This window comes from Siniperca chuatsi, linkage group LG12, assembly GCF_020085105.1.
Source record: "Siniperca chuatsi isolate FFG_IHB_CAS linkage group LG12, ASM2008510v1, whole genome shotgun sequence".
Classification (NCBI taxonomy): Eukaryota; Metazoa; Chordata; class Actinopteri; order Centrarchiformes; family Sinipercidae; genus Siniperca; species Siniperca chuatsi.
Genome location: NC_058053.1, coordinates 28,642,605 through 28,666,290, shown reverse-complemented (window position 1 = coordinate 28,666,290; position 23,686 = coordinate 28,642,605). Strand labels below are relative to the sequence as shown.

The following is a 23,686-nucleotide window of genomic DNA, read 5'->3' as shown; positions in this document are numbered from 1 at the left end:
AGGCTTGCTATTAACTGAAAATAACACTGAATTGGTTGTAGAAAATAGGTTCCCCCTGCTAAAAGGAGGCACAGAAATCAGCTAACAAGACAAAGTCAGATTGAATAAAAAATTTAGTAACTAGCAGATGATATAACAGTAAAGTTATTATTAATGAGCCATCGTCTGTCTGTCTGTCTTCCAGTCGCTCCTGAAGCGGAGCTGGACGCCGACTTAAGAAAGGCTTTGGTTCTTCGAGCTGGCGTCACCATGAGGCTCTACGTCCCACTGAGAGGACGGCCGGCACCGAAGGTGACGTGGACGAAGGTGGATGCCAACCTGAGGGAGAGGCAGGGCCTGCTGATCCAGACGTCAGAGTGGGACACCCTACTGATGATCGAGAACATTAACAGATACGACGCTGGCAAATATGTCCTGTCGCTGGAGAACAGCAGTGGCTCCAAGAGCTACACCATCGTGGTCAAAGTCCTCGGTAAGTGTCTGTCATAAGAAACATGACGAAATAGAAATTGGAGTACACACACACCCCCGTGAGCATCGGTTTGGTATGTTTCAGGTGAAAAGAAATCTAGGTTAAAAATCAAGCAAAATTTGGTTGAAGTAAATGTTTTTTTGAATGAATAAATATAGTTCAGTGCAGTTTAGATCCTTTTATGAACCTGCAACACATTGAAATACAGTTGTTGAAACACTGGTTAAATGTATGTGTATATAAAAATTTACTTTTTAACCAGATGTAGTCCACCAAAAATGTGCTTGCTGGAACAGTGAAAGGCAGTATTAGGGATTATTATGCAAGTAGTAGTATTAAAATGTTATTATTTAGCAATATAGCACACAAGATAGGAAATTGTGTAAAAATTATACAGTGTACCAGTAAGGTTAAAAAAATATATATAATAAAATTCTGCTGAACCTGGTAATCTTAAACTTTTTCACCCACAAGAAACAAACAGATACAAAATATTGTATTTCCTCCCCAGAACAACAACAGATATTTTTACTCCTATTATGTGCATCTACAACCTGACACAGTTCAGTTAACAAAAGCTCTGATCCAGAGATACTGCTTCTCCTCCCCCTCAGATTCTCCTGGACCTCCTGTGAACTTGATTGTGAAGGAGACCTCCAAAAGCCATGCCTGCATCACCTGGGACGCCCCGCTGATCGACGGTGGCAGCCCAGTCAAGAGCTACATCGTAGAGAAACGTTTGGCTGAGAGGAAGGCCTGGACCTGCGTGTCAACAGACTGTCCCAAAATCTCCTTCAGGATCACCAACCTGGAGGCGGGACAGGCCTACTGCTTCAGAGTGCTGGCTGAAAATGCCTACGGCATTGGAGAGGGCTGTGAGACGGCCGGCAGCGTCCGAGCCTCAGGTAGTTAAGTGTTATGACCTGGCTCTCAGGCTACAACAAACAGGAGACACACCATGATAAAGTTTCAACAAAAAGATATTTTATCCAACTAAACTAAACCAAATTAAGTCAATTAAAGTGGCAATTAAGGATTATTAAGATGTGGGGTGTGGATGTCAGTATAGTCAGTGGTGTAAGGGTGCGTGAGTGAAGCATGTGTGTGTAGGTGTTGTAAGCTGCAAAACAAAGCATAAAGAAAGAATAAAGATTAGACAGCATACTAAACCAAATAAACGGATGCCTGTAGGGAGACAGGACGGGAGAAAAAGTTGCTGCAACAGCAGCAAGGCAGACAGAGTGAAAGAGCTGCACTGCAGCCAGGCTTAAATAACCTGGGAACACACCGAGGCCTTCAGGTGTTGCAGGTTACATTAACGATCCACCTGCAGAGTGAGCAGAGACAGGGGAATAACACAGTAAACACAAGGTGACACAGGGGTCATCACACCAGTCATTAGCTGCGGTTACATGCACATTTTTTTTCATTCCGATTGAATATTTCGGGTCAACTGTTTACATGGGATGTGATCTAATATGGTTTGGTGTTTACATGCGCCGACGCATTTACTCAGAACAGCTGTATGACATGCGCAAAAGTGATGAATACATCTTGCAGTCGACTTCCTCAGTGGCTACCTTTCAGCACCAACCCATTCAGCAATATCTCTTTGGCAATAGGTCGTTATTTCTTATTTTCATACTGTCTAGGTGTCCAATAATGTTCAATTCTTTAAGAGTTTGTGTCAAAAACAAACTCTCCACCGCCATTTTTTGGAAGTGGAGAAACGTCTGTCCACATGCATTTACGCCAAGACGGAGGGCATCATGCAGCCAGGAAGTAATAAGGTTAAATCGTTTACATGGTTAAATCGTTTACATGATTATTTTAGATTAGTTACACCTCGACTAGATCAGATTAGTAAAGTTGCTTTCACATTCAACATTCAGCAAAATCTCATAAAAAGGTAATCGCCAATTTTAAACCTTCAGCAAAATGAAAAATTATGTTCCGTAACAAGTATCAGAGGACTCAACTTCAACCAAGCCTGTAACCAGGTTTTTAGGAATATGAACAGTTAACTGTTATTTTATTATATTTTATTTATATTGTATAGATTTTAATTCCCAACATAAATGTCCTTTAGATGCTGCCAGGAATAAAATTCTGTGGCATCAGTGGCTAAGACCAAGATGTCTCGAGTCCTTACAGCACCGTCTACATTAAACACATCTTGTTCAACACAAACCACATGCTCAATCTTAACTCATCTGTCCTCCCCCTTCAGAGCAACCTGGTCCAGTGACGGACTTCAAAGCCCACAAGACCACCAAGGACTCAATCATCCTGGGCTGGAAGAAGCCCATCAGTGACGGCGGAAGCCACGTTTCCGCTTATATCCTGGAGCAGAGCGAAGGCGAGGAGAAGTGGAAGCAGATCTTGAAGGGCAAGAACACCTCACACACCATCGGCGAGCTGACTGAGGGCAAGGCGTACTTGTTCAGAGTCAAGGCGCTCAATGAGTCCGGAGAGGGACCACCCACTGAGCTCACTGTCGTTGCCAAGGACCAGTTTGGTAAGAAATCAGCCTGACTCAGCCATCATGCCAGATATTGTTAGTTATAGTTGGTTATTTTGCTAGATCATAAAATTATTGTTTCCAACTATTTTCTGATAAGCAAATTCCTTTTGATTTCAGTGCTGCCTGACTGCAACTTAAGTGGTCTGCAGGACAGTTGCTACGTGGTGAAGGAGGGCAGCACCACGCGTATCAACATCCCCATCACCGGAGTGCCCTACCCCACCGCTACCTGGAAGAGAGGCGACATGATGCTTGGAGATACCGGCCGAATGTGCGTGGAAGCCTCTCAGGGCATCACCACTCTGCTGATCAGAGACTGCCAGAGAGGAGATGCTGACACCTACACCATCAACGTCAGGAACAGCGCTGGCTCCAAGGACTGCAAGTTCCAGCTGAAGGTGGTTGGCAAGCCTGGCATCTGCACAGGACCCATTAAGTTTGACGAGATCACCGCTGACGGCATCACCCTGGAGTGGGGACCGCCCAAAGATGATGGCGGTGCGGAGGTGTCCAACTACATTGTGGAGAAGAGGAGGACAACGGACAACAAGTGGGTCACAGTGGCTTCAGCCATCCAGAAGACCACCATGAGGGTGATCAGGCTCCATGATGGAATAGAGTACATCTTCAGAGTGTTTGCTGAAAACAAGTATGGGGTTGGAGAGTATCTGAGGTCTAACCCAGTCATCGCCCTGCATCCATTCAGTGAGTAGCACACTCTTAACTAATGCTCCTAGCTGGTTAATTACATTTTGGCCTGAGGCAATCACATATCTTTTATAGTCTGTCTGTTGCTAGTTAGTGTGTTAGTGTGACCTCTAAAGTGGTCAATCCCCTTTCGCAGAAGCTTTGATAATATTTACTGTATAAAAAATCTCTAATGTCATTGTCATCTAGTCAACTCTTGAGTCTTAAATGTTTCTTAAATCAAGCCACAAAAATCTGTTGGTTGGGTTAAATTTGTTTCACCCACTTTCAAAAAAACAACAACATTAAGTGTCATTTTCTTGATTCTAGTGTAGTGATCTTTTCTGTTCTGTCTTGTTTCAAGATGTTGACTTTCACTTTTTTTGCAGAATAGAATTCATTTTAAAATAATAAACTGCTGCCTTGTGAAGATGACACAACATCAATTCAAAAACATAATGGATCTGCATTAGCTTTATTCAGTATTATTAAGCTTTTATCAGTCTTTCTTAAATAGTGACCCAACCTGGACTATAGAGAGGAGATTGTTTTATAGAAACATATTCAAATATGTTAGATTAACTTCTTAGAAAAAAAGTTTTTGTGTGGAGGGATAAAGTTTTAATGCAAATTATAAAAATGAGTACTGTTATATAAGAAAGAATGTAACTAATCCTCTCTCCTACTCTGCTTCCTCTAGATGTACCCGAGGCACCTGCTCCTCCAGAAATAGTGAGCATCCGCCACGAGTCAGCCATTTTGACTTGGGCTGATCCAAAGGACACTGGTGGCTCCCCAATTACTGGTAACAGACTGTGATGTATATCAGTTTGTAGATAAGCATAAGCAAATAGCAAACAACAACAATCATCATTATCAACTGACTTTGTTTCTCTCTAGGATATCATGTGGAGTTTAAGGAGAGGAACAGTCAGATGTGGAAACGGGCCAGCAAGAATCCTCTGAGAGTGAAGGAGTGCAGAGTCACTGGCCTGATAGAGGGACTAGAGTACGAGTTCAGAGTGATGGCTATGAACGTGGCCGGCCTAGGAAAGGCAAGCAAGGCCACTGAGGCTGTGGTCGCCTTGGATCCTATCGGTGAGTTCACTGCTTTTGAATTTTTTTTCCTAATTTGAAGACACAAATTCTTCTTTGGCCACTCTCAGTTTTTATTACACTACTAAATACTTGAATGGAAAAATGGAAAATGCTTTTTAAAAACGCATTTACTTTGTGTTCTGTTAGATCCTCCTGGCAAGCCTGAAGTGATTAATGTCACCAGGAGCACAGTTACTCTGATGTGGACCGCTCCCAAGTATGATGGCGGCCACAAGCTGACTGGCTACATGGTGGAGAAGCTGGAGGCTGGCGGCAAGGCCTGGATGAAGGCCAATCATGTTAATATCCAGGGCTGTGCCTTCACCGTCACAGACCTGACAGAGGGATCTCAGTATCAGTTTAGGATCAGGGCCAAGAATGCTGCTGGGGCAATCAGTGTTCCCTCAGAGCCAACTGAGCTTCTGACCTGCAAGGATGAATACGGTAAGCTGATTAGTAAACTTATTTGGGTAGTTTGGCAGTTAAAACATCTGGGTGAATGTGGGTCCTTGAAATATTTATTTTAGTTTTACAAATATCAAGTCATATGTCATAAATTTGAATTTTGAGGTCTGTAGACAATTACAAGGCAACTTTCTTCTGACCTCTCTGCAGAGCCCCCGACCATCACAATTGACCCAGACATGAAAGACGGTGTATCAGTCAGGGCAGGAGACACCATCGTGATCTCAGCCTCCAAAATTGTGGGCAAACCTCCACCCACTGCTGTCTGGTCGAAGGGAGGCCGTGAGTTTAAGAACTCTGACATCATCAACATCACCAGCACCCCCACCTCCTCCACTCTGGCTATCAAGTATGCAAGCCGGAAGAACACAGGAGAGTACATCATCACTGCCAGCAACCCCTTCGGCATTAAAGAAGAACACGTGAAGGTGAAGGTCCTGGACGTGCCTGGACCTCCAGGCCCCATCGAATCCGGTAACATTTCAGCTGAGAAGTGTACTCTGACCTGGCTTCCACCAGAGGAGGATGGAGGTTGCTCTATCAAGTCCTACATCCTCGAGAAGAGAGAGACCAGCCGCCTGCAGTGGACCAAGCTAGCTGAAAACATCATCGATTGCAGATATGTAGCCAGCAAACTGATTAAGGGCAACGAGTACATTTTTAGAGTGTCTGCTGTGAACCAGTATGGCACTGGAGACTCAAGCCAGTCGGGTCCAGTCAAAATGGTTGACAGTTACCGTAAGTTTATATGGTTTATATATAATTATAATTTGTATATTATTTTAAAAATAAAATTCAAATAATAAAAATGCTAATTTCCAGATAACCATAGGATTATAAAAAGTTTTAGATTTACTGAGAATCTAAACTTCAATCATTCATATTTTGTTTCTCCAGGCCCACCAGGCCCACCCTCAACCCCAGAGATTGATACTGTCAGTGGGAACGCTGTCACCATTTCATGGAAGAGACCAGCACAGGACGGGGGAAGTGACATCAGAGGATATTGTGTAGAGAGGAAAGAGAGGAGAGGAATGAGATGGGTGAGAGCCTGCAAGAGGACGATCCCTGACCTGCGCTTTAAGGTGCAAGGCCTGAGCGAGGGAGTAGAGTATGAGTTTAGAGTCACTGCTGAGAACAAGGCTGGATTTGGGGAGCCAAGTGAGCCATCACACCCTGTGATGACCAGGGACATTGTGTGTAAGTAAAACTGGACTTTTCACTTAATTCTGAATTACATTTTAAAACGTTATGCATACACAAGAAAGTCTGAAAATACACATCAAGCACCTTTGTAAAAAGGCCCTCATTAACTTCTGTTTTTTTTGTTTATTAGATCCACCTGGTCCTCCATCCAACCCCAGAATTACAGACACCACAACCTGCACAGCCACCTTTGCCTGGGGTCGACCGTACTATGATGGTGGTCTTGAAGTAGAGGGATATATTGTGGAGTACAAAAAGGAGGGGCATGATGACTGGGAGATGGAGACACAGTACCCATTGAAAGCTACTGAATATGTTATTGGTAAACTTAAAAAAGGAGGCAAATACCACTTCAGAGTCAGTGCTGTAAACTCTGAGGGAGTTGGCGAACCTGCAGAGGTTGAGAAAGTGACTGAACTGGTGAACCAGGAGACACTGCCAGACTATGAGCTGGATGCTGAACTCAGGAGAACCCTGGTGGTCAGGTGCCGTGCTTCAATCCGTATATTTGTTCCCATCAGGGGTCGTCCTGTTCCTGAAGTAACCTGGAGCAAAGATGATATCAACCTGAAAACACGTGCACATATTGATACCACAGAGTCCTACACTCTACTCGTTATTCCTGACTGCACCAGATACGATGCTGGAAAGTACCACCTCTGTCTGGAGAATGTTGCTGGAAAGAAGACTGGCTTTGTTAATGTGAAAGTTCTGGACACACCAGGACCACCAGTCAACCTCAAACCTAGAGAGATCACTAAGAAAAGCATCACTCTCCAGTGGGAAATCCCCATAATTGATGGTGGTTCTAAGATTCACAACTACGTTATTGAAAAGAGAGAGGCCACCAAGAAGGCCTACACAGTTCTTAGCACCACATGGCAGAAGTGTTCCTTCAAGATTTCAGACCTTGAGGAGGGAGCTTACTACTACTTCCGTGTCTCTGCTGAGAATGACCTGGGCGTAGGTGAGCCTGCTGAAACCCCTGAGCCAATCAGGGTGTCCCAGGCCCCCTCTGCACCAGAGAACTTGTATGTCACAGATGTGACAGCTGACAGTGCCAGCCTGGCATGGACCAAGCCCCTGCATGACGGTGGCAGCTTAATCACTGGATACGTCATTGAGGCCCAGAAGAAGGACACTGACCAGTGGGCCCACGTGGCCACCATCAAGGCTCTGGACTACACTGTCACAGATCTGATTGAGGGCGCAGAATATACCTTCCGCATAATGGCTGTCAATGCATCAGGTAGGAGCGACCCCCGTGAGAGCAGGCCTGCTATTATCAAAGAGCAGACTTCTGCTCCTTCCTTTGACCTGCGGGGAGTCTACCAGAAGACGGTCATCGCTAAGGCAGGGGACCGCGTCAAGGTGGAGGTTCCAGTGCTCGGAAAACCCAGACCTGTGGTTTCCTGGAAAAAGGGAGACACAATGCTCAAGGAGACACAAAGAATCAACACTGAAACCACACCAACCTCAACTATCCTCAACATCAATGAGATCAAGAGGACTGATGGAGGGCAGTATTCCATGACTGGAAAGAACATGCTGGGTACAGTGACTGAGACGATCACAGTCCTGGTCCATGACATTCCAGGTCCTCCCACTGGCCCCATCAAGCTGGACGAGGTCTCATGTGATTATGTTCTCATGTCCTGGGAGGCACCAGAGAATGATGGAGGCGTTCCCATTAGCAACTATATTGTTGAGATGCGGGAGACTACTGGTACTTCCTGGGTGGAGTTGGCAGCTACAGTGATCCGCACCACATTCAAGGCAGCCCGACTCAACACTGGAACTGGATATCAGTTCCGTGTCAAGGCCCAGAACAGATATGGCATCGGACCATGCATTATTTCTGATCCAGTGGTGGCAGCCTATCCATTTGATGTGCCAGGCCAGCCAGGCACTCCTGTCGTCACATCTTTCAACAAGGATGCTATGATTCTTAGTTGGAATGAGCCTACCTCTGATGGAGGTAGTGCCATCCTGGGCTATCATGTGGACAGAAAAGAGAAAAACAGCATTCTGTGGCAGAGGATCAGCAAAGCTCTGATTGTCGGAAATATCTTCAAATCAACAGGCCTTGTTGATGGAATTGGATATGAACACCGTGTTATTGCTGAAAATATGGCTGGTCTCAGCAAACCAAGCAAACCCTCTGAGCCTATGTATGCTTTGGACCCAGTGGACCCACCAGGCAGGCCTGTGGCACTGAATATCACAAGACATGAGGTGACAGTGTCATGGACCAAACCAGAGGGAGATGGTGGATTTTCCATCACTGGATACACAGTAGAGAGGAGAGAGATGCCCAATGGACGCTGGCTCAAAGCCAACTTCAATAACATCCTAGAAACCATCTACACAATCAGTGGTCTGACCGAAGATGTAACTTATGAATTCCGTGTGATTGCTAGAAACTCAGCTGGTGCTGTTAGTGCTCCATCCCAGCCATCAGAGGCAATCACATGCAGAGATGACATTGAAGAGCCCAGGCTTGATGTTGATGCATCATATAGCAGTAATGTTGTTGTAATGGCAGGAGAGGTGTTCAAGCTGGAGGCCAGTGTGACTGGCAGGCCAATCCCATCTCTGGTATGGACAAAGGAAGGAAAGGAGCTTGAGGATACAGCCAAACTAGAGATAAAGACATCTGACTTCCACACAACTCTAATAAACAAAGATTCCCTGAGGAGGGACGGAGGGGCTTTTACTCTGACTGCCAGCAATCCTGGTGGCTTTGCCAAGTTCACATTCAATGTCAAGGTGCTTGACAGACCTGGACCACCAGACTCCCTCACTGTTACTGACGTCACTGCTGAGAAATGTGTACTCAACTGGCTGCATCCAACACATGATGGCGGTGCCAAGATCGAGTACTTTATCATTCAGAAGCGTGAGACCAGTAGGTTGGCATGGACAAATGTGGCCACAGACCTACAGGCAAACAGGTTCAAGGTCACCAAGCTTCTGAAGGGCAATGAGTATGTCTTCAGAGTCATGGCTGTCAACAAGTATGGCATGGGTGAGTCCCTCGAGTCTGAACCTGTCATCTGTGCCAACCCCTATGTTCCCAGTGACCCACCACAGCAGCCTGAAGTCACCACCATTACCAAGGACTCCATGGTTGTCTGCTGGGAACGCCCTGAACATGATGGAGGCAGCAGAATAAACACATACATAATTGAGAGAAGGGATAAGACTGGCCTGCGCTGGGTGAAGTGCAACAAGAGAACTGTAACTGACCTGCGATTCAAGGTCTCTGGCCTCACACCAGGACATGAGTACGAATTCAGAGTTCTTGCTGAGAACAATGCTGGTCTAAGCCAGCCTAGTCCTTCCAGTCCATTCTACAAAGCCGTAGACACCATCTTCCAGCCTGGACCTCCAGGGAACCCTCGAGTGCTGGACACAACCAAGTCTTCCATCACCCTTGCCTGGAACAAGCCTGTATATGATGGTGGTTCTGAAATCACTGGTTACATTGTGGAGACCTGCCTGCCTGAGGAGGATGAGTGGACAATTCACACTCCCAAGAAGGGATGGACAGCCACTTCCTTCACCATCACGAACTTGAAGGAAAACCAAGAGTACAAAATCAACATCTGTGCCACTAATTGTGAAGGAGTGGGAGAGCCCGCTGCTGTTCCTGGAACCCCCAAAGCTGAAGACAGACTGCTTCCTCCGGAAATTGAACTTGGAGCAGAGCTGCGTAAGGTGGTCTGCATCAGAGCCTGTGGCACACTCAGACTCTTCGTCCCTATTAAGGGCAGACCAGCACCTGAAGTAAAATGGTCAAGAGAACATGGAGTATCCCTGGACAAAGCTAACATTGAAATCACCCCATCATTTACAACTCTTCAGATAGACAATGTTGACAGGTTTGATGGAGGTAAATACATGGTGACTATAGAGAATGCCTCAGGAAGCAAGACAGCCTTTGTTAATGTCAGGGTGCTAGATACTCCTGGAGCACCTCAGAATCTGATCGTCAAGGAGGTCACTAGAGATTCAGTTTCCCTTGTTTGGGATGCACCTCTCATTGACGGTGGCTCCAGAGTCCGAAACTATGTTGTGGAGAGGCGTGAGTCAACCAGAAAGGCCTACTCAACAGTCTGTGCCAGCTGCCATAAGTCTAGTTGGAAAGTTGGAGACCTGGAGGAAGGAAAGATGTACTTCTTTAGAATCCTGGCTGAGAACGAATATGGCATTGGCCTGCCAGTAGAAACTGTTGATCCAATTAAAGTGTCAGAGAGGCCTCTACCACCAGGCAAAGTGTCCCTTGGTGAAGTTACCAGCACCAGCGTCACACTAACTTGGGAAAAGCCTGACCATGATGGCGGCAGTAGAATAACAGGCTATATTGTTGAGATGCAGAGTAAAGGTAGTGAGAAGTGGACCCAGGTCATGGTGGTAAAGACCAATGAGGCACTTGTAACTGGCCTTACACAGGGAGAGGAGTACATATTCCGTATCTCAGCCACCAATGAAAAGGGAGTAAGTGACCCACGTCCTCTCAGTGTGCCTGTGGTGGCTAAAGACCTGGTCATCTTACCCACCTTCAAACTGCTTTTCAGCACATTCAGTGTGATAGCAGGAGATGATCTAAAGATAGATGTACCATATGCTGCCTGTCCCAAGGCTACACCAACTTGGCTCAAAGATGGCATTGTTCTAAAGGAGACAACAAGAGTTAATGCTGAAGCCACAGACAAAAACCTTCTCCTGGTCATTAAGGAGGCTTGCAGAGATGATGTGGGCACATACACTATCAAACTGACCAACACAGCTGGAGAGGCATCTACAGACATCAGTGTTGTTGTTCTAGATAAGCCTGGTCCTCCAACTGGCCCAATTAAGCTGGATGAGGTCACTGCTGACAGCTTGGTCCTGTCCTGGAATCCACCAGAGTATGACGGTGGTTGTGCCATCAACAATTATATTGTTGAGAAGAGAGACACATCTACCACTAACTGGCAGATTGTGTCAGCTACAGTGGCCAGAACCACTATCAAGGCAGCCCGTCTGAAGACTGGATCTGAGTACCAGTTTAGAATTGCTGCAGAGAATAGATATGGCAAGTCCTCAGTCCTGCTCTCTGATACCATTGTTGCTCAGTATCCATTTGAAGTGCCCAGCTCACCACGCTCTGTTGTGGTCCAATCAGCCACCAAGGAGAGCATGGTGGTTGTATGGGAGAAACCCAGCAATGATGGTGGAAGCAAAATTCTGGGCTACCACTTAGAGCTCAAAGAGAGAAACAGTATACTGTGGGTGAAACAGAACAAACAACTTATCCCAGAGACCAGATTTAAGGTTGTTGGCCTTGAGGAGGGTATTGAATATGAGTTCAGAATCTATGCTGAGAACATTGTTGGCCTCAGCAAAGCCAGCAAACTGAGTGACATGCAAGTGGCCAGAGATCCTTGTGACAGACCAGGAAAACCAGAGGCTGTCATCGTGACAAGAAACCAAGTGACACTTAGATGGACCAAACCTGAGTATGATGGCGGTGTCAAGATCACAGGCTATGTGGTTGAGAAGAAGGAGGGAGCTGGCCGCTGGATGAAGGCCAGTTTCGCCAACATCATTGAGACTGAATTTGTTGTCACAGGACTTATTGAAGATCAGATTTATGAGTTCCGTGTCATCGCCAGGAATGCAGCAGGTGTCTTCAGCCAGCCCTCTGATTCTACTGGAGCCATCACTGCCAAGGATGAGGTGGAGCCACCGAAGATTGACTTGGAAGCTAAGTACTCCCAGGCTGTAGTGGTAAATGCTGGAGAGACATTCAGGCTTGAGGCTGCTGTCTATGGTAAGCCTGTGCCCACAGTTCATTGGCTGAAGGATGGCCAAGAGATTACTGAAGCAGCTCGCCTAGAGCTCAAGAACACAGACTTTACAGCATGTCTAGTTGTTAAAGAAGCTATCCGTGTTGATGGTGGTCAGTACATTTTGCTGGTAAAGAATGTTGGAGGAGAGAAATCTGTTAACATTAATGTCAAGGTCCTGGACAGACCAGGTCCACCTGAGGGCCCTATCTCCATCTATGGGGTTACCAGTGAGAAATGCTCTATTGCCTGGAAACCTCCCTTGCAAGATGGAGGTAGCGATGTTTCCCATTACATTGTTGAGAGGAGGGAAACCAGCCGACTGGTTTGGACTGTAGTTGAACCAAAAGTTCAGACACTGAACCTGAAGATCACAAAACTTCTTCCTGGTAATGAGTACATCTTCAGAGTGATTCCAGTCAACAAATATGGAGTTGGTGAGGCTCTGGAGTCTGAGGCAATGATTGCCAGAAATCCATTTGTCACTCCCAAACCACCAACAGAGGTAGACGTCTCCACAATCACCAAAGACTCTATGGTGGTGACCTGGGAGCGTCCAACTAATGATGGTGGCAGCCCCATCCAGGGATACATTGTTGAGAAACGTGACAAGGACGGTGTGAGATGGACTAGGTGCAACAAGCGCACAGTGAGTGAGCTCCGCTTCAGAGTGACAGGCCTCCTAGAAAACCACAGCTATGAATTCAGAGTTGCTGCTGAGAATGCTGCAGGTGTTGGCACACCTAGTGCACCAACAATGTACTACAAAGCATTGGATCCTATCTTCAAAGCAGGCCCACCAAACAACCCCAAGGTGGTGGACACATCTAGGTCTACTGTTTCCCTGACATGGGGCAAACCCATCTATGATGGTGGCTGTGAGATTCAGGCTTACATTGTTGAGGCCTGCAATGGGGCATCTGATGAGTGGTTTATGTGCACTCCTCCCACTGGAATCACAGACACTAAGTTTACAGCGACAAAGCTTCTGGAGAAGCATGAGTACCAATTCAGAGTGTGTGCTATCAACAAAGTTGGTGTTGGTGAGCATGCTGATGTTCCAGGAAAAATTATTCTGGAGGAGAAGCTTGAGGCGCCTGACCTTGACCTGGATGCTGATATGAGAAAGATGATCAACATTAGAGCAGCAAGCACTCTCAGACTGTTTGTTCCTGTGAGAGGTCGTCCAGCTCCTGAGGTGAAATGGGGCAAGGCTGAGGGTGAGATTAAGGAGACTGCCCAGATTGACAATACAGGCAACTACGCTTCACTTGTCATTGAGAATGTTGATAGATTTGACAGTGGCAAGTACACCCTGACTGCAGAGAATGCCAATGGAGTGAAGTCAGTCTTTATCAGTGTCAGAGTCCTGGACTCACCTAGTCCACCAACTAACTTCATAGTGAAAGAGATTACCAAGAATTCTGTCACCCTCACATGGGAGCCTCCACTTCTGGATGGTGGCTCAAAGATTAAGCATTATCTTGTTGAGAAGCGTGAGAGCACTAGGAAAGTTTACACTCCCATCACCACCTGCAACAGGATGTCATGGAAAGTTGAGCCTCTTCCAGAGGGTGGAATCTTCTTCTTCAGAGTCCTGGCTGAGAATGAATATGGTGTGGGTCTCCCGTCTAAAACTATAGAACCAATTAAGATATCTGAGAAGCCTCAGCCACCTGGTAAAGTCAGTGTTATTGATGTCACTTCTAGCACTGTAACTCTCTCCTGGGAGAAGCCTGAACATGACGGCGGTAGTAGGATCAGTTACTATGAAGTCGAACTGGCTCCTAAGGACAGTGAAGCTTGGTCTGTGTGTGCTAGTGGGAAGGCACTGGAGACTGTAGTGACAAACCTACTCAAGGGAGAGGAGTACCAGTTCAGAGTTGTTGCTGTAAATGACAAGGGCAAAAGTGACCCCAGACAACTGGTTCATTCAGTTGTAGCAAAGGACCTTGTGATTGAGCCTGCTGTTAGACCCAAAGTGAGCACCTACAGTGTCCAGGTGGGTCATGACCTCAAGATAGAAGTCCCAGTTGCTGGTCATCCAAAGCCAACCATAACTTGGACCAAAGATGGAGCTGCCCTTAAGCAAACTACCAGAGTCAATGTCACTGACTCAGCACATCACACCACTCTCACCATAAAGGATGCCACCAAAGAGGATGGAGGCATGTACAGCATCAATATTGCCAATGCTCTGGGTTCCAAGGATGCCACTATCGAAGTGATCACCCTGGACAAACCGGGCCCACCAACAGGCCCTGTCAAGTTGGATGACATCAGTGCTGAGAGTATCACTCTTAGCTGGGAGCCTCCTACATATACGGGTGGATGCCAAATCGCCAACTATGTTGTGGAGAAGAGGGACACAACCACAACAAACTGGGTGGTCGTATCTGCCACTGTGGCCAGAACCACGCTAAAAGTGAGCAATCTGAGGACAGGCGCTGAATACCAATTCAGAATCTATGCTGAGAATAGATATGGAAAGAGTTATGCAATTGATTCTGAGCCTGTTGTGGCACAGTATCCATACCAGGAGCCTGGCCCACCAGGAACACCATTTGTGTCTTCATACACTAAAGATTATATGATAGTTGAGTGGCACAAACCCCCATCTGATGGAGGGAGTGCCATCTTGGGCTACCATCTGGAGAGGAAAGAGAAGAACAGTATCCTCTGGACCAAGATCAACAAAATGGTCATCCAAGACTGCAGGTTCAAATCTACTCCTCTTGAGGAAGGCATTGAGTATGAGTACAGAGTCTATGCTGAGAATATTGTTGGCATTGGAAAATGCAGCAAAGTCTCTGAGGTTTATGTAGCCCGTGACCCATGTGATCCTCCTGGCCGTCCTGAGGCTGTAATTGTGACTAGGCACTCAGTGAAGCTGAGGTGGACCCCTCCAGAGTATGATGGTGGAAGTCTAGTTACTGGTTATGTAGTGGAGAAACGTAATCTTCCTGAAGGAAAGTGGATGAAGGCTAGCTTTGCAAACATCATTGAACATGAATTCACAGTTACTGGCCTGACAGAAGACAGTAAATATGATTTCAGAGTAATTGCAAGGAATGCAGCTGGTGCTGTCAGCAAGCCCTCTGAGAGCACAGGATCCATCACAGCCAAGGATGAAGTTGACCCACCTAAGTGTGAGACAGATCCTATGTACAACCAGACCATTGTTATTAATGCTGGAGAGACTTTCAGTCTGGAGGCCAGTGTGGAAGGAAAGCCCATCCCCACAGCTCAGTGGTTCAAGGGAAATGTTGAAGTTGAAAACTCAGCTAGAGCTGAGATCAAAAACACAGATTTTAAGGCTTTGCTCGTTGTGAAGGATGCTATCAGAGTGGATGGTGGACAATACACACTGGTTCTGACCAATGTGGCTGGAAATAAGACTGTCCCATTCAGTGTTAAGGTCCTGGACAGACCAGGCCCCTCAGAGGGACCTCTTACTGTCAGCAATGTCACTGAGGAGAAGTGCTCACTGTCATGGCTGCCACCCAGGCACGATGGAGGAGCTAGCATTTCTCACTATATCATTCAGAAGAGAGAAACTAGCCGCCTGGCATGGACTGTGGTCTCCAGTGACTGTGGAGCTACTATGCTCAAGGTTACCAAACTGTTAAAGGGCAATGAGTACATCTTCAGAGTCATGGCTGTCAACAAATATGGCGTAGGCGAGCCTCTTGAATCAGTGCCAGTTATCATGAGAAATCCATTTGTTGCTCCTGGCGCACCTCAGGAGCTTGAGATCACTAACATTACCAGGGACTCCATGACTGTCTGCTGGAACCGCCCTGAGACCACTGGAGGCAGTGAGATTGTTGGTTACATTGTTGAGAAGAGAGACAGAGCTGGAGTGAGGTGGACCAAGTGCAACAAACGCAGAGTGACAGACTTGCGTTTCAGAGTAACAGGACTGACTGAAGACCATGAATATGAATTCAAGGTGTCTGCTGAGAATGCAGCTGGAGTGGGTCAGCCAAGCCCATCTACACCCTACCTCAAAGCCTGTGACCCCACATTTGAACCAGGCTGTCCCACCAATGCTCATGTGGTCGACATGACTAAAGACTCCATCAGTCTAGCCTGGCAACGGCCTATCTATGATGGTGGTTGTGAGATTCAAGGATACGCTGTGGAAATGACCAAGGCTGATGAGGAGGAGTGGACCATATGTACTCCACCCTCTGGAGTTAATGCTACGAAGTTTACCATCACCAAGTTGACAGAGCATCAGGAATACAAGGTGCGCATATGTGCCATCAATAAGGTGGGTGTTGGTGAGCCCACTGAGATCCAGGGAGTCGTGAAACCTATGGATAAGATTAATCCTCCAGAGATGATTCTGGATTCCGAGCTCAGGAAGGGAATAGTTGTCCGTGCAGGAGGCTCAATGAGAATCTGCATTCCGTTCAAGGGCCGTCCTACTCCTGAGATAAGTTGGGCCAAGGAGGATGGAGAACTGCCCAGTAAAGTTCAGATACAGACTGATGAAGAATACACACAACTGTCCATTGACATCTGTGACAAATATGATGCTGGAAAATACATCCTCAACTTGGAAAATAGCGCTGGCACCAAATCAGCCTTTGTCTCTGTTAAAGTTTTGGACACTCCAGGGTCCCCTCTGAATCTAACAGTAAAAGACATTAAGAGGGAAAGTGTCACGCTGACCTGGGAGCCTCCTGTTATTGATGGTGGTGCAAGAATCAAGAATTACCTGGTTGAAAAGCGTGATGCTACCAGGAAGGTTTACTCTAACGTGGACAACAAGTGCACAAAGACAAGCTACCGTATCACTGGCCTCACTGAGGGAACTATCTACTATTTCAGAGTCTTAGCGGAGAACGAGTTTGGTGTGGGACAGCCAGCTGAGACAGAAGACTCAGTTAAGACCTCTGAGCCTCCTCTGCCAGTGGGTAAGGTCACTTTGACTGAAGTTACCAAAACATCTGTCTCACTCTCATGGGAGAAGCCAGACCATGATGGAGGCAGTAGGATCATGGGCTACTACATTGAGATGCAGCCTGTGGGCTCAGAGGAATGGGTGGTGGCCACCACAACCAAAACTTGTGAAGGCACTGTCACAGGCCTCAGCGCAGGACATGAGTACCTGTTTAGAGTGTCAGCTTTCAATGATAAGGGCAAGAGTGACCCCAGGTCTCTGGCTGCACCAGTCACTGCTAAAGATGTAACTATCGAGCCCAGATTCAAGGTGACATTCAACACTTACAGTTTACAACATGGTGAGGATCTTAAGGTTGAGATTCCAGTGATTGGACGCCCTGTGCCCAAGATTGAATGGAAAAGGGATGGACAGGCTCTTAAGGAGACAACCAGACTAAATGTAACCAGCACACAATCATCTACTAAGCTGTGCATCAAGGATGCAAATAAGGAAGACTCTGGTAAATACACTGTCACAGCCACCAGCAGTGCTGGAACAGCTACAGAGGAGATTACTGTCATTATTCTTGATAAGCCTGGCCCACCCACAGGCCCTGTGAAGATTGAGGAGGTGAGTTCTGATTATGTCACTCTCTCCTGGGAGCCACCAGAGTATACTGGAGGCTGTCAGATCAACAACTACATTGTGGAGAAGAGAGACACCACCACGACAGCATGGCAGATTGTGTCTGCTACTATTGCCAGGACAACCATCAAAGTCACCAAGTTAAAGACTGGAGTTGAGTATCAATTTAGAGTGTCTGCAGAGAATAGATATGGAAAGAGTTCTGCCATTGTCTCTCCTGCTGTTATTGCTCAGTATCCATTCAGTGAGCCTGCTGCCCCAGGAACACCAAGTATTTCAGCTGCAACCAAGGATAACATGGTTGTTGAGTGGAAAGCCCCCATCAACAATGGAGGCAGCCCCATCCTAGGCTATCATCTCGAGAGAAAGGAGAAAAACAGCCTCTTGTGGACTAAAGTCAACAAACATCTAATCCCAGACACGCATTTCAAGACTACAGAGCTGGAAGAAGGTATTGAGTATGAATTCAGAGTTTATGCTGAGAACATTGCTGGACTCAGCCCAGCTAGCAAGGTATCTGAGAGCACAGTAGCCAGGGACCCATGTGACCCACCAGGCACTCCTGAGGCTATTGATATCACCAGAAATCATTTGACACTCCAGTGGACCAGGCCTCAGTATGATGGAGGCAGTGCAATCACTGGCTATGTGATTGAGAGGAGGAAGCACCCAGATACCCGCTGGATGAAGGCAAGCTTCACCAACATCACTGATACCCAGTTCACACTCACTGGCCTTACTGAGGACTGTGTTTACGAGTTCAGAGTCATTGCTAGGAACGCTGCTGGCATTTCCAGCCGTCCTTCTCAGAGCACAGGAGAAATTACTGCCAAAGATGAAATTGAGGCTCCAGCAGCCACCATGGATTCTAAATTCAAGGATCTGACTGTTGTTCATGCTGGTGAGACATTCCTCATTGATGCTGACTACACTGGCAAGCCTCTGCCTGAGGTCATATGGTTAAAGGAAGGAAAGGAGATTGACAAAACCACACCAAGAATGGAGGTCAAGACCACACTCACACATACCATTCTGACAGTCAAGGATTGCATCAGAGTGGATGGTGGCCACTTTGTCCTCAAACTTGTCAATGTGGGAGGAGTCAAGATGATCCCAGTTAACGTTAAAGTTCTGGATAGACCTGGTCCTCCAGATGGCCCGTTAGAAGTCAAAGGGGTCACAGCTGAGAAATGTTATCTGCACTGGAACCATCCCTCACATGATGGTGGAGCCGGAATCTCTCACTACATCATTGAGAAGAGAGAGACCAGTCGTTTGTCATGGACCGTTGTTGAGCCCAAGATTCAGGCCATCAGCTACAAAATTACAAAACTGCTGCCTGGCAATGAATATATCTTCAGAGTCACTGCAGTGAATAAATATGGTGCTGGTGAGCCTTTGGAATCTGAACCTGTTATTGCTCGCAACCCCTTCACCACTCCTAGTGCCCCCTCCACCCCAGAAGTCAGCGCTATCACTAGGGACTCTATGGTGCTTACCTGGGAGAGACCAGAGGATAATGGAGGAGCTGAGATTGAAGGATATATCCTTGAAAAACGAGATAAGGATGGCATCAGATGGACTAAATGTAACAAAAAGAGGCTGAATGACCTGAGATTCAGATGCACTGGCCTCACAGAGGGCCACTCCTATGAATTCAGGGTCTCAGCTGAAAATGCTGCTGGTGTGGGAAAGCCCAGTGCACCAACTCAATACATCAAGGCCTGTGATGCCACTTATCCACCAGGACCTCCAAATAACCCCAAAGTCACTGGCCATTCAAGCACCACAGTCTCTCTATCCTGGTCCAGGCCTATCTATGATGGTGGAGCACAGATCAGCGGATATATTGTTGAAATGAAGGAGGCTGCAGATGATGAGTGGACCATTTGCACACTACCCACTGGTGTTCAGACTACTCACTACACTGTAAAGAAACTGAAGGAGAATGTAGAGTACAACTTCCGCATCTGTGCTGTTAACTGTGAGGGAGTAGGAGAGCATGTTGACCTACCTGGGTCTGTGATCGCTGCAGAGAAGCTAGAGCCTCCTGAAATTGAACTAGATGCTGATCTGAGGAAGATGGTCAATGTTCGTGCCACCGCCACCCTGCGTCTGTTTGTGACAATCAGAGGAAAGCCTGAGCCTGAGGTCAGATGGTCAAAGGCTGATGGCACTCTGAATGAGCATGCCCAGATTGAAGTCACAAGCTCTTACACAATGCTGGTGATTGAGAATGTTGATAGATTCGACACTGGCAAATATGTACTGACCCTTGAGAACCTCAGTGGCTCTAAATCAGCCTTCATTAATGTCAGAGTTCTGGACTCCCCCAGCGCTCCTACCAACCTGGTGGTTAAGGATGTGAAGAGAACCTCTGTCTCTCTCTCCTGGGAGCCTCCTCTAATTGATGGTGGGGCTAAGATATCACACTATATTGTGGAGAAGAGAGAGCAGAAGAGAATGGCTTTCACCAGTGTTTGCACCAACTGTGTGAGGAACTCCTATATTATTTCTGATCTCCAGGAGGGAGGCCGATACTATTTCCGTGTGTTGGCTGTGAATGAGCTAGGAGTAGGTTTGCCTGCCTCCACAGATCAAGTTAAGGTGTCTGAGGTTCCTTTGCCTCCTGGTAAGATCATTCTGGTTGACGTGACTCGTCATACTGTCACCCTTTCCTGGGAGAAACCTGATCATGATGGAGGCAGCAAGATTACAAACTATATTGTGGAGATGCAGCCCAAGGGAGAAGATAAATGGACTGTGTGCAGTGAAGTCAAAGCACTGGAAGCTACTATTGATGGACTCACAACTGGAGAGGAATACTTCTTCAGGGTGATTGCTGTGAATGATAAGGGCAAGAGTGATGCCAAGCCTCTGGCTAACCCTGTGGTGACGAAGGACATCACAGTGGAGCCCATCATCAACCTGTTGTTCAACACATACAGTGTAAAAGCAGGAGATGACCTGAAGATTGATGTTCCCTTCAAAGGCAGACCTCTGCCTGAGGTATCCTGGAAGAAGGATGGCCAAGTGCTTAAGCAGACAACTAGGGTCAATGTTCTTACTTCCAAGACCTCATCCAAGATTTTCATCAAGGATGCAACCAATGAGGATGTTGGAAAGTATGAGATTACTCTGACAAACACATTTGGCACCAAGACAGCTGAAATCTCTGTTATAATCCTGAACAAACCTGGCCCACCCAGCAACATTAAGGTGGATGAGGTGAGTGCTGACTTTATTTCTCTGTCTTGGGATCCTCCAACCCATGATGGTGGATGCCAGATTAATAACTATGTGGTGGAGAAGAGAGACACTACCACAATTTCATGGCAGATTGTCTCAGCCACAGTAGCCAGGACATCAATCAAGGTGTCTCGTCTCACTCAAGGAACAGAGTACCAGTTCCGTATTGCAGCTGAGAACCGTTATGGCAAGAGTCCTGCCATTGACTCTGTTCCTGTTGTTGCTCAGTATCCCTTTGAGCCTCCTGGCCCTCCAACCAACCTCCATGTTGCCCATGCCACCAAGTATGGCATGCTCGTGGTATGGGGCAGACCTGCCACTGATGGTGGAAGCCCCGTTATTGGTTATCACATTGAATGCAAAGTGCAAAACAGCCTCCTGTGGACCAAGGTCAACAGAGGTCTACTAGCTGAGAACCAGTTTAAGATGACAGGCATTGAAGAAGGTCTGCTGTATCAGTTCAGAGTCTATGCTGAAAATATTGCAGGCATTGGTCCATGCACCAAGGCCAGTGACCCTGTGGCAGCCAGGAATCCATGTGAACCTCCCTGTAACCTTAGAGTCACCAACATTACCAGGACCTCAGTTTCCCTCTTCTGGGAGAGGCCAGAGTATGATGGCGGAGCAAAAGTTACTGGCTACATTGTTGAGCGTAAAGAACTTCCCAATGGCCGCTGGCTGAAATGCAACTTCACCAACTTGCAAGACACCTACTTTGATGTCACAGGCCTCACAGAAGATGTCCAATATGATTTCCATGTCATCGCTAGGAATTCTGCAGAGCTGTTGAGTGCTCCCTCAGAAAGCACTGGTCCTGTCACAGTCAAGGATGATGTAGACCCTCCCACCATTATCCTGGATGATAAGTTCAGACAGCTGGTTGTCATTAAGGCTGGAGACATCATTAGAATTGATGCTGAAATCACAGGCCGTCCACTCCCAGTTGTCTCATGGTCTAAGGATGGAAAGGAGGTTGAGGCCAAGGCCAGGTGTGAAGTCACCTCCACCAACTTCACAACCACCCTGATTGTCAGAGATGCTATCAGGAGGGACTCTGGCCAGTATGTCCTGACCCTGCACAATGTGGCAGGAACCAGGTCTGTGGCTATCAACTGCAAGGTTCTGGACAGACCTGGACCTGCCTCAGGACCTTTGGCAGTGTCTGGCCTCACAGCAGAGAAATGCACCCTAACCTGGGGACCCCCTCAGGAGAATGGTGGTGCTGAAATCATGCACTACGTGGTGGAAAAACGTGAGACTAGTCGCCTTGCCTGGACTGTTGTCTATGGTGACATGAAGGCAACCACCTGTAAAGTGACCAAGCTGCTCAGAGGAAATGAGTACATCTTCAGAGTCAGGGGAGTCAACAAATATGGGGATGGTGAGGCCCTCGAGAGTGAGCCAACAAAGGCCATGGATCCATTCACTGTGCCTGCAGCTCCCACTAATGTCCAGGTCACCTCAGTTACTAGTGAGGCAATGACCATCTGTTGGGAAAGACCAGTTTCTGATGGTGGCAGCAGTATCTCTGGCTATGTCATTGAAAGGCGAGAGAAAACTGGCCTTCGCTGGTGCCGTGTCAACAAGAAACCTGTTTATGACCTCAGAGTCAAAGCCTCACACCTTCGTAATGGCTGTGAGTATGAGTACAGAGTGTTTGCAGAGAACTCTGCTGGCCTCAGTGCTCCCAGCATCCCTTGCCCACTCACCAAGGCTGAAGACCCACAGTTCTTGCCTTCACCTCCTGCTAAGCCTAAGATCATTGACTCTACAAAGACCACGGCCACCCTGTCATGGAATAAGCCACTATTTGATGGTGGAGCACCTGTGACTGGTTACAGAGTAGAATACAGGAAGACTTTAGATGATGAATGGATTGTTGGAGTCCAGAACACCAAGAACACAGAGTTTACAGTGGTGGGATTGACACCTGGGGCTGAATATGTGTTTGTCGTCAAGTCCATTAACAAGATTGGGGTCAGTGAGCCCAGTCCTGAGTCAGACAAACAGGTTGCCAAAGAAAGAGAGGAGGAGCCAGTCTTTGACATCAGCAATGAACTGAGGAAGACTCTTATTGTGAAGGATGGGAGCTCATTCACCATGACAGTGCCCTACAGAGGCAAACCCACCCCCAGTGTCACATGGACTAAGCCTGATGTTGACCTTAGAGTTCGTGCTGTCATTGACACCACAGACACCTTCACCTCCATCACCTTAGAGAAAGCAACTCGTAATGACTCTGGCAAATACACCATCACCTTGTCCAACGTAGCTGGAACCTCCTCTTTGACACTCAATGTCAGAGTCCTGGACTCCCCTGGACCTCCTTACCATGTAGAGGTCAAGGAAGTGACCAAGACCTCTGCTACTGTAACATGGGACACTCCTGAGAACGAGGGAGGAGGGCCAGTCAAGAACTACCTTGTTGATATCCGTGAGGCCAGCAAGAAAGGATGGACCAGGTTGACTGACACATGCCACAGACTGACATACAAGGTGACAGACCTGCAGGAAGGAGGAGTCTATTACTTCAGAGTGACAGGCGAAAATGAGTATGGTGTAGGTGTTCCTGCTGAGACAAAAGAGGGAACCAAGATCACAGGTATTGAATT

General features: G+C 47.0%; 1 protein-coding gene and 1 long non-coding RNA gene across 4 annotated transcripts in view; one reads left to right on the top strand and one right to left on the bottom strand.

Annotated features, from left to right (window-relative positions):
- The window catches only part of ttn.2 (titin, tandem duplicate 2), a 246,500-nt gene that overhangs the window by 190,818 nt on the left and 31,996 nt on the right, over positions 1–23,686 (top strand). For all 3 annotated transcript variants that reach the window (XM_044216152.1, XM_044216154.1, XM_044216153.1), the window contains 10 exons: positions 185–472; positions 1,087–1,377; positions 2,703–2,990; positions 3,114–3,701; positions 4,384–4,488; positions 4,584–4,781; positions 4,929–5,225; positions 5,397–5,984; positions 6,144–6,446; positions 6,583–23,676. In XM_044216152.1, coding sequence (XP_044072087.1) covers positions 185–472; positions 1,087–1,377; positions 2,703–2,990; positions 3,114–3,701; positions 4,384–4,488; positions 4,584–4,781; positions 4,929–5,225; positions 5,397–5,984; positions 6,144–6,446; positions 6,583–23,676 — 20,040 coding nt within the window. The remainder of the gene's footprint in view (positions 1–184; positions 473–1,086; positions 1,378–2,702; positions 2,991–3,113; positions 3,702–4,383; positions 4,489–4,583; positions 4,782–4,928; positions 5,226–5,396; positions 5,985–6,143; positions 6,447–6,582; positions 23,677–23,686) is intronic.
- Positions 1,274–23,686, bottom strand: part of LOC122885298 — a 33,320-nt gene continuing 10,907 nt past the window's right edge. Inside the window, exons 2-3 of the long non-coding RNA XR_006380083.1 lie at positions 1,638–1,799; positions 1,274–1,407 (exon numbers count right to left, since the gene is read on the bottom strand). This is a non-coding gene — a long non-coding RNA (uncharacterized LOC122885298). The remainder of the gene's footprint in view (positions 1,408–1,637; positions 1,800–23,686) is intronic.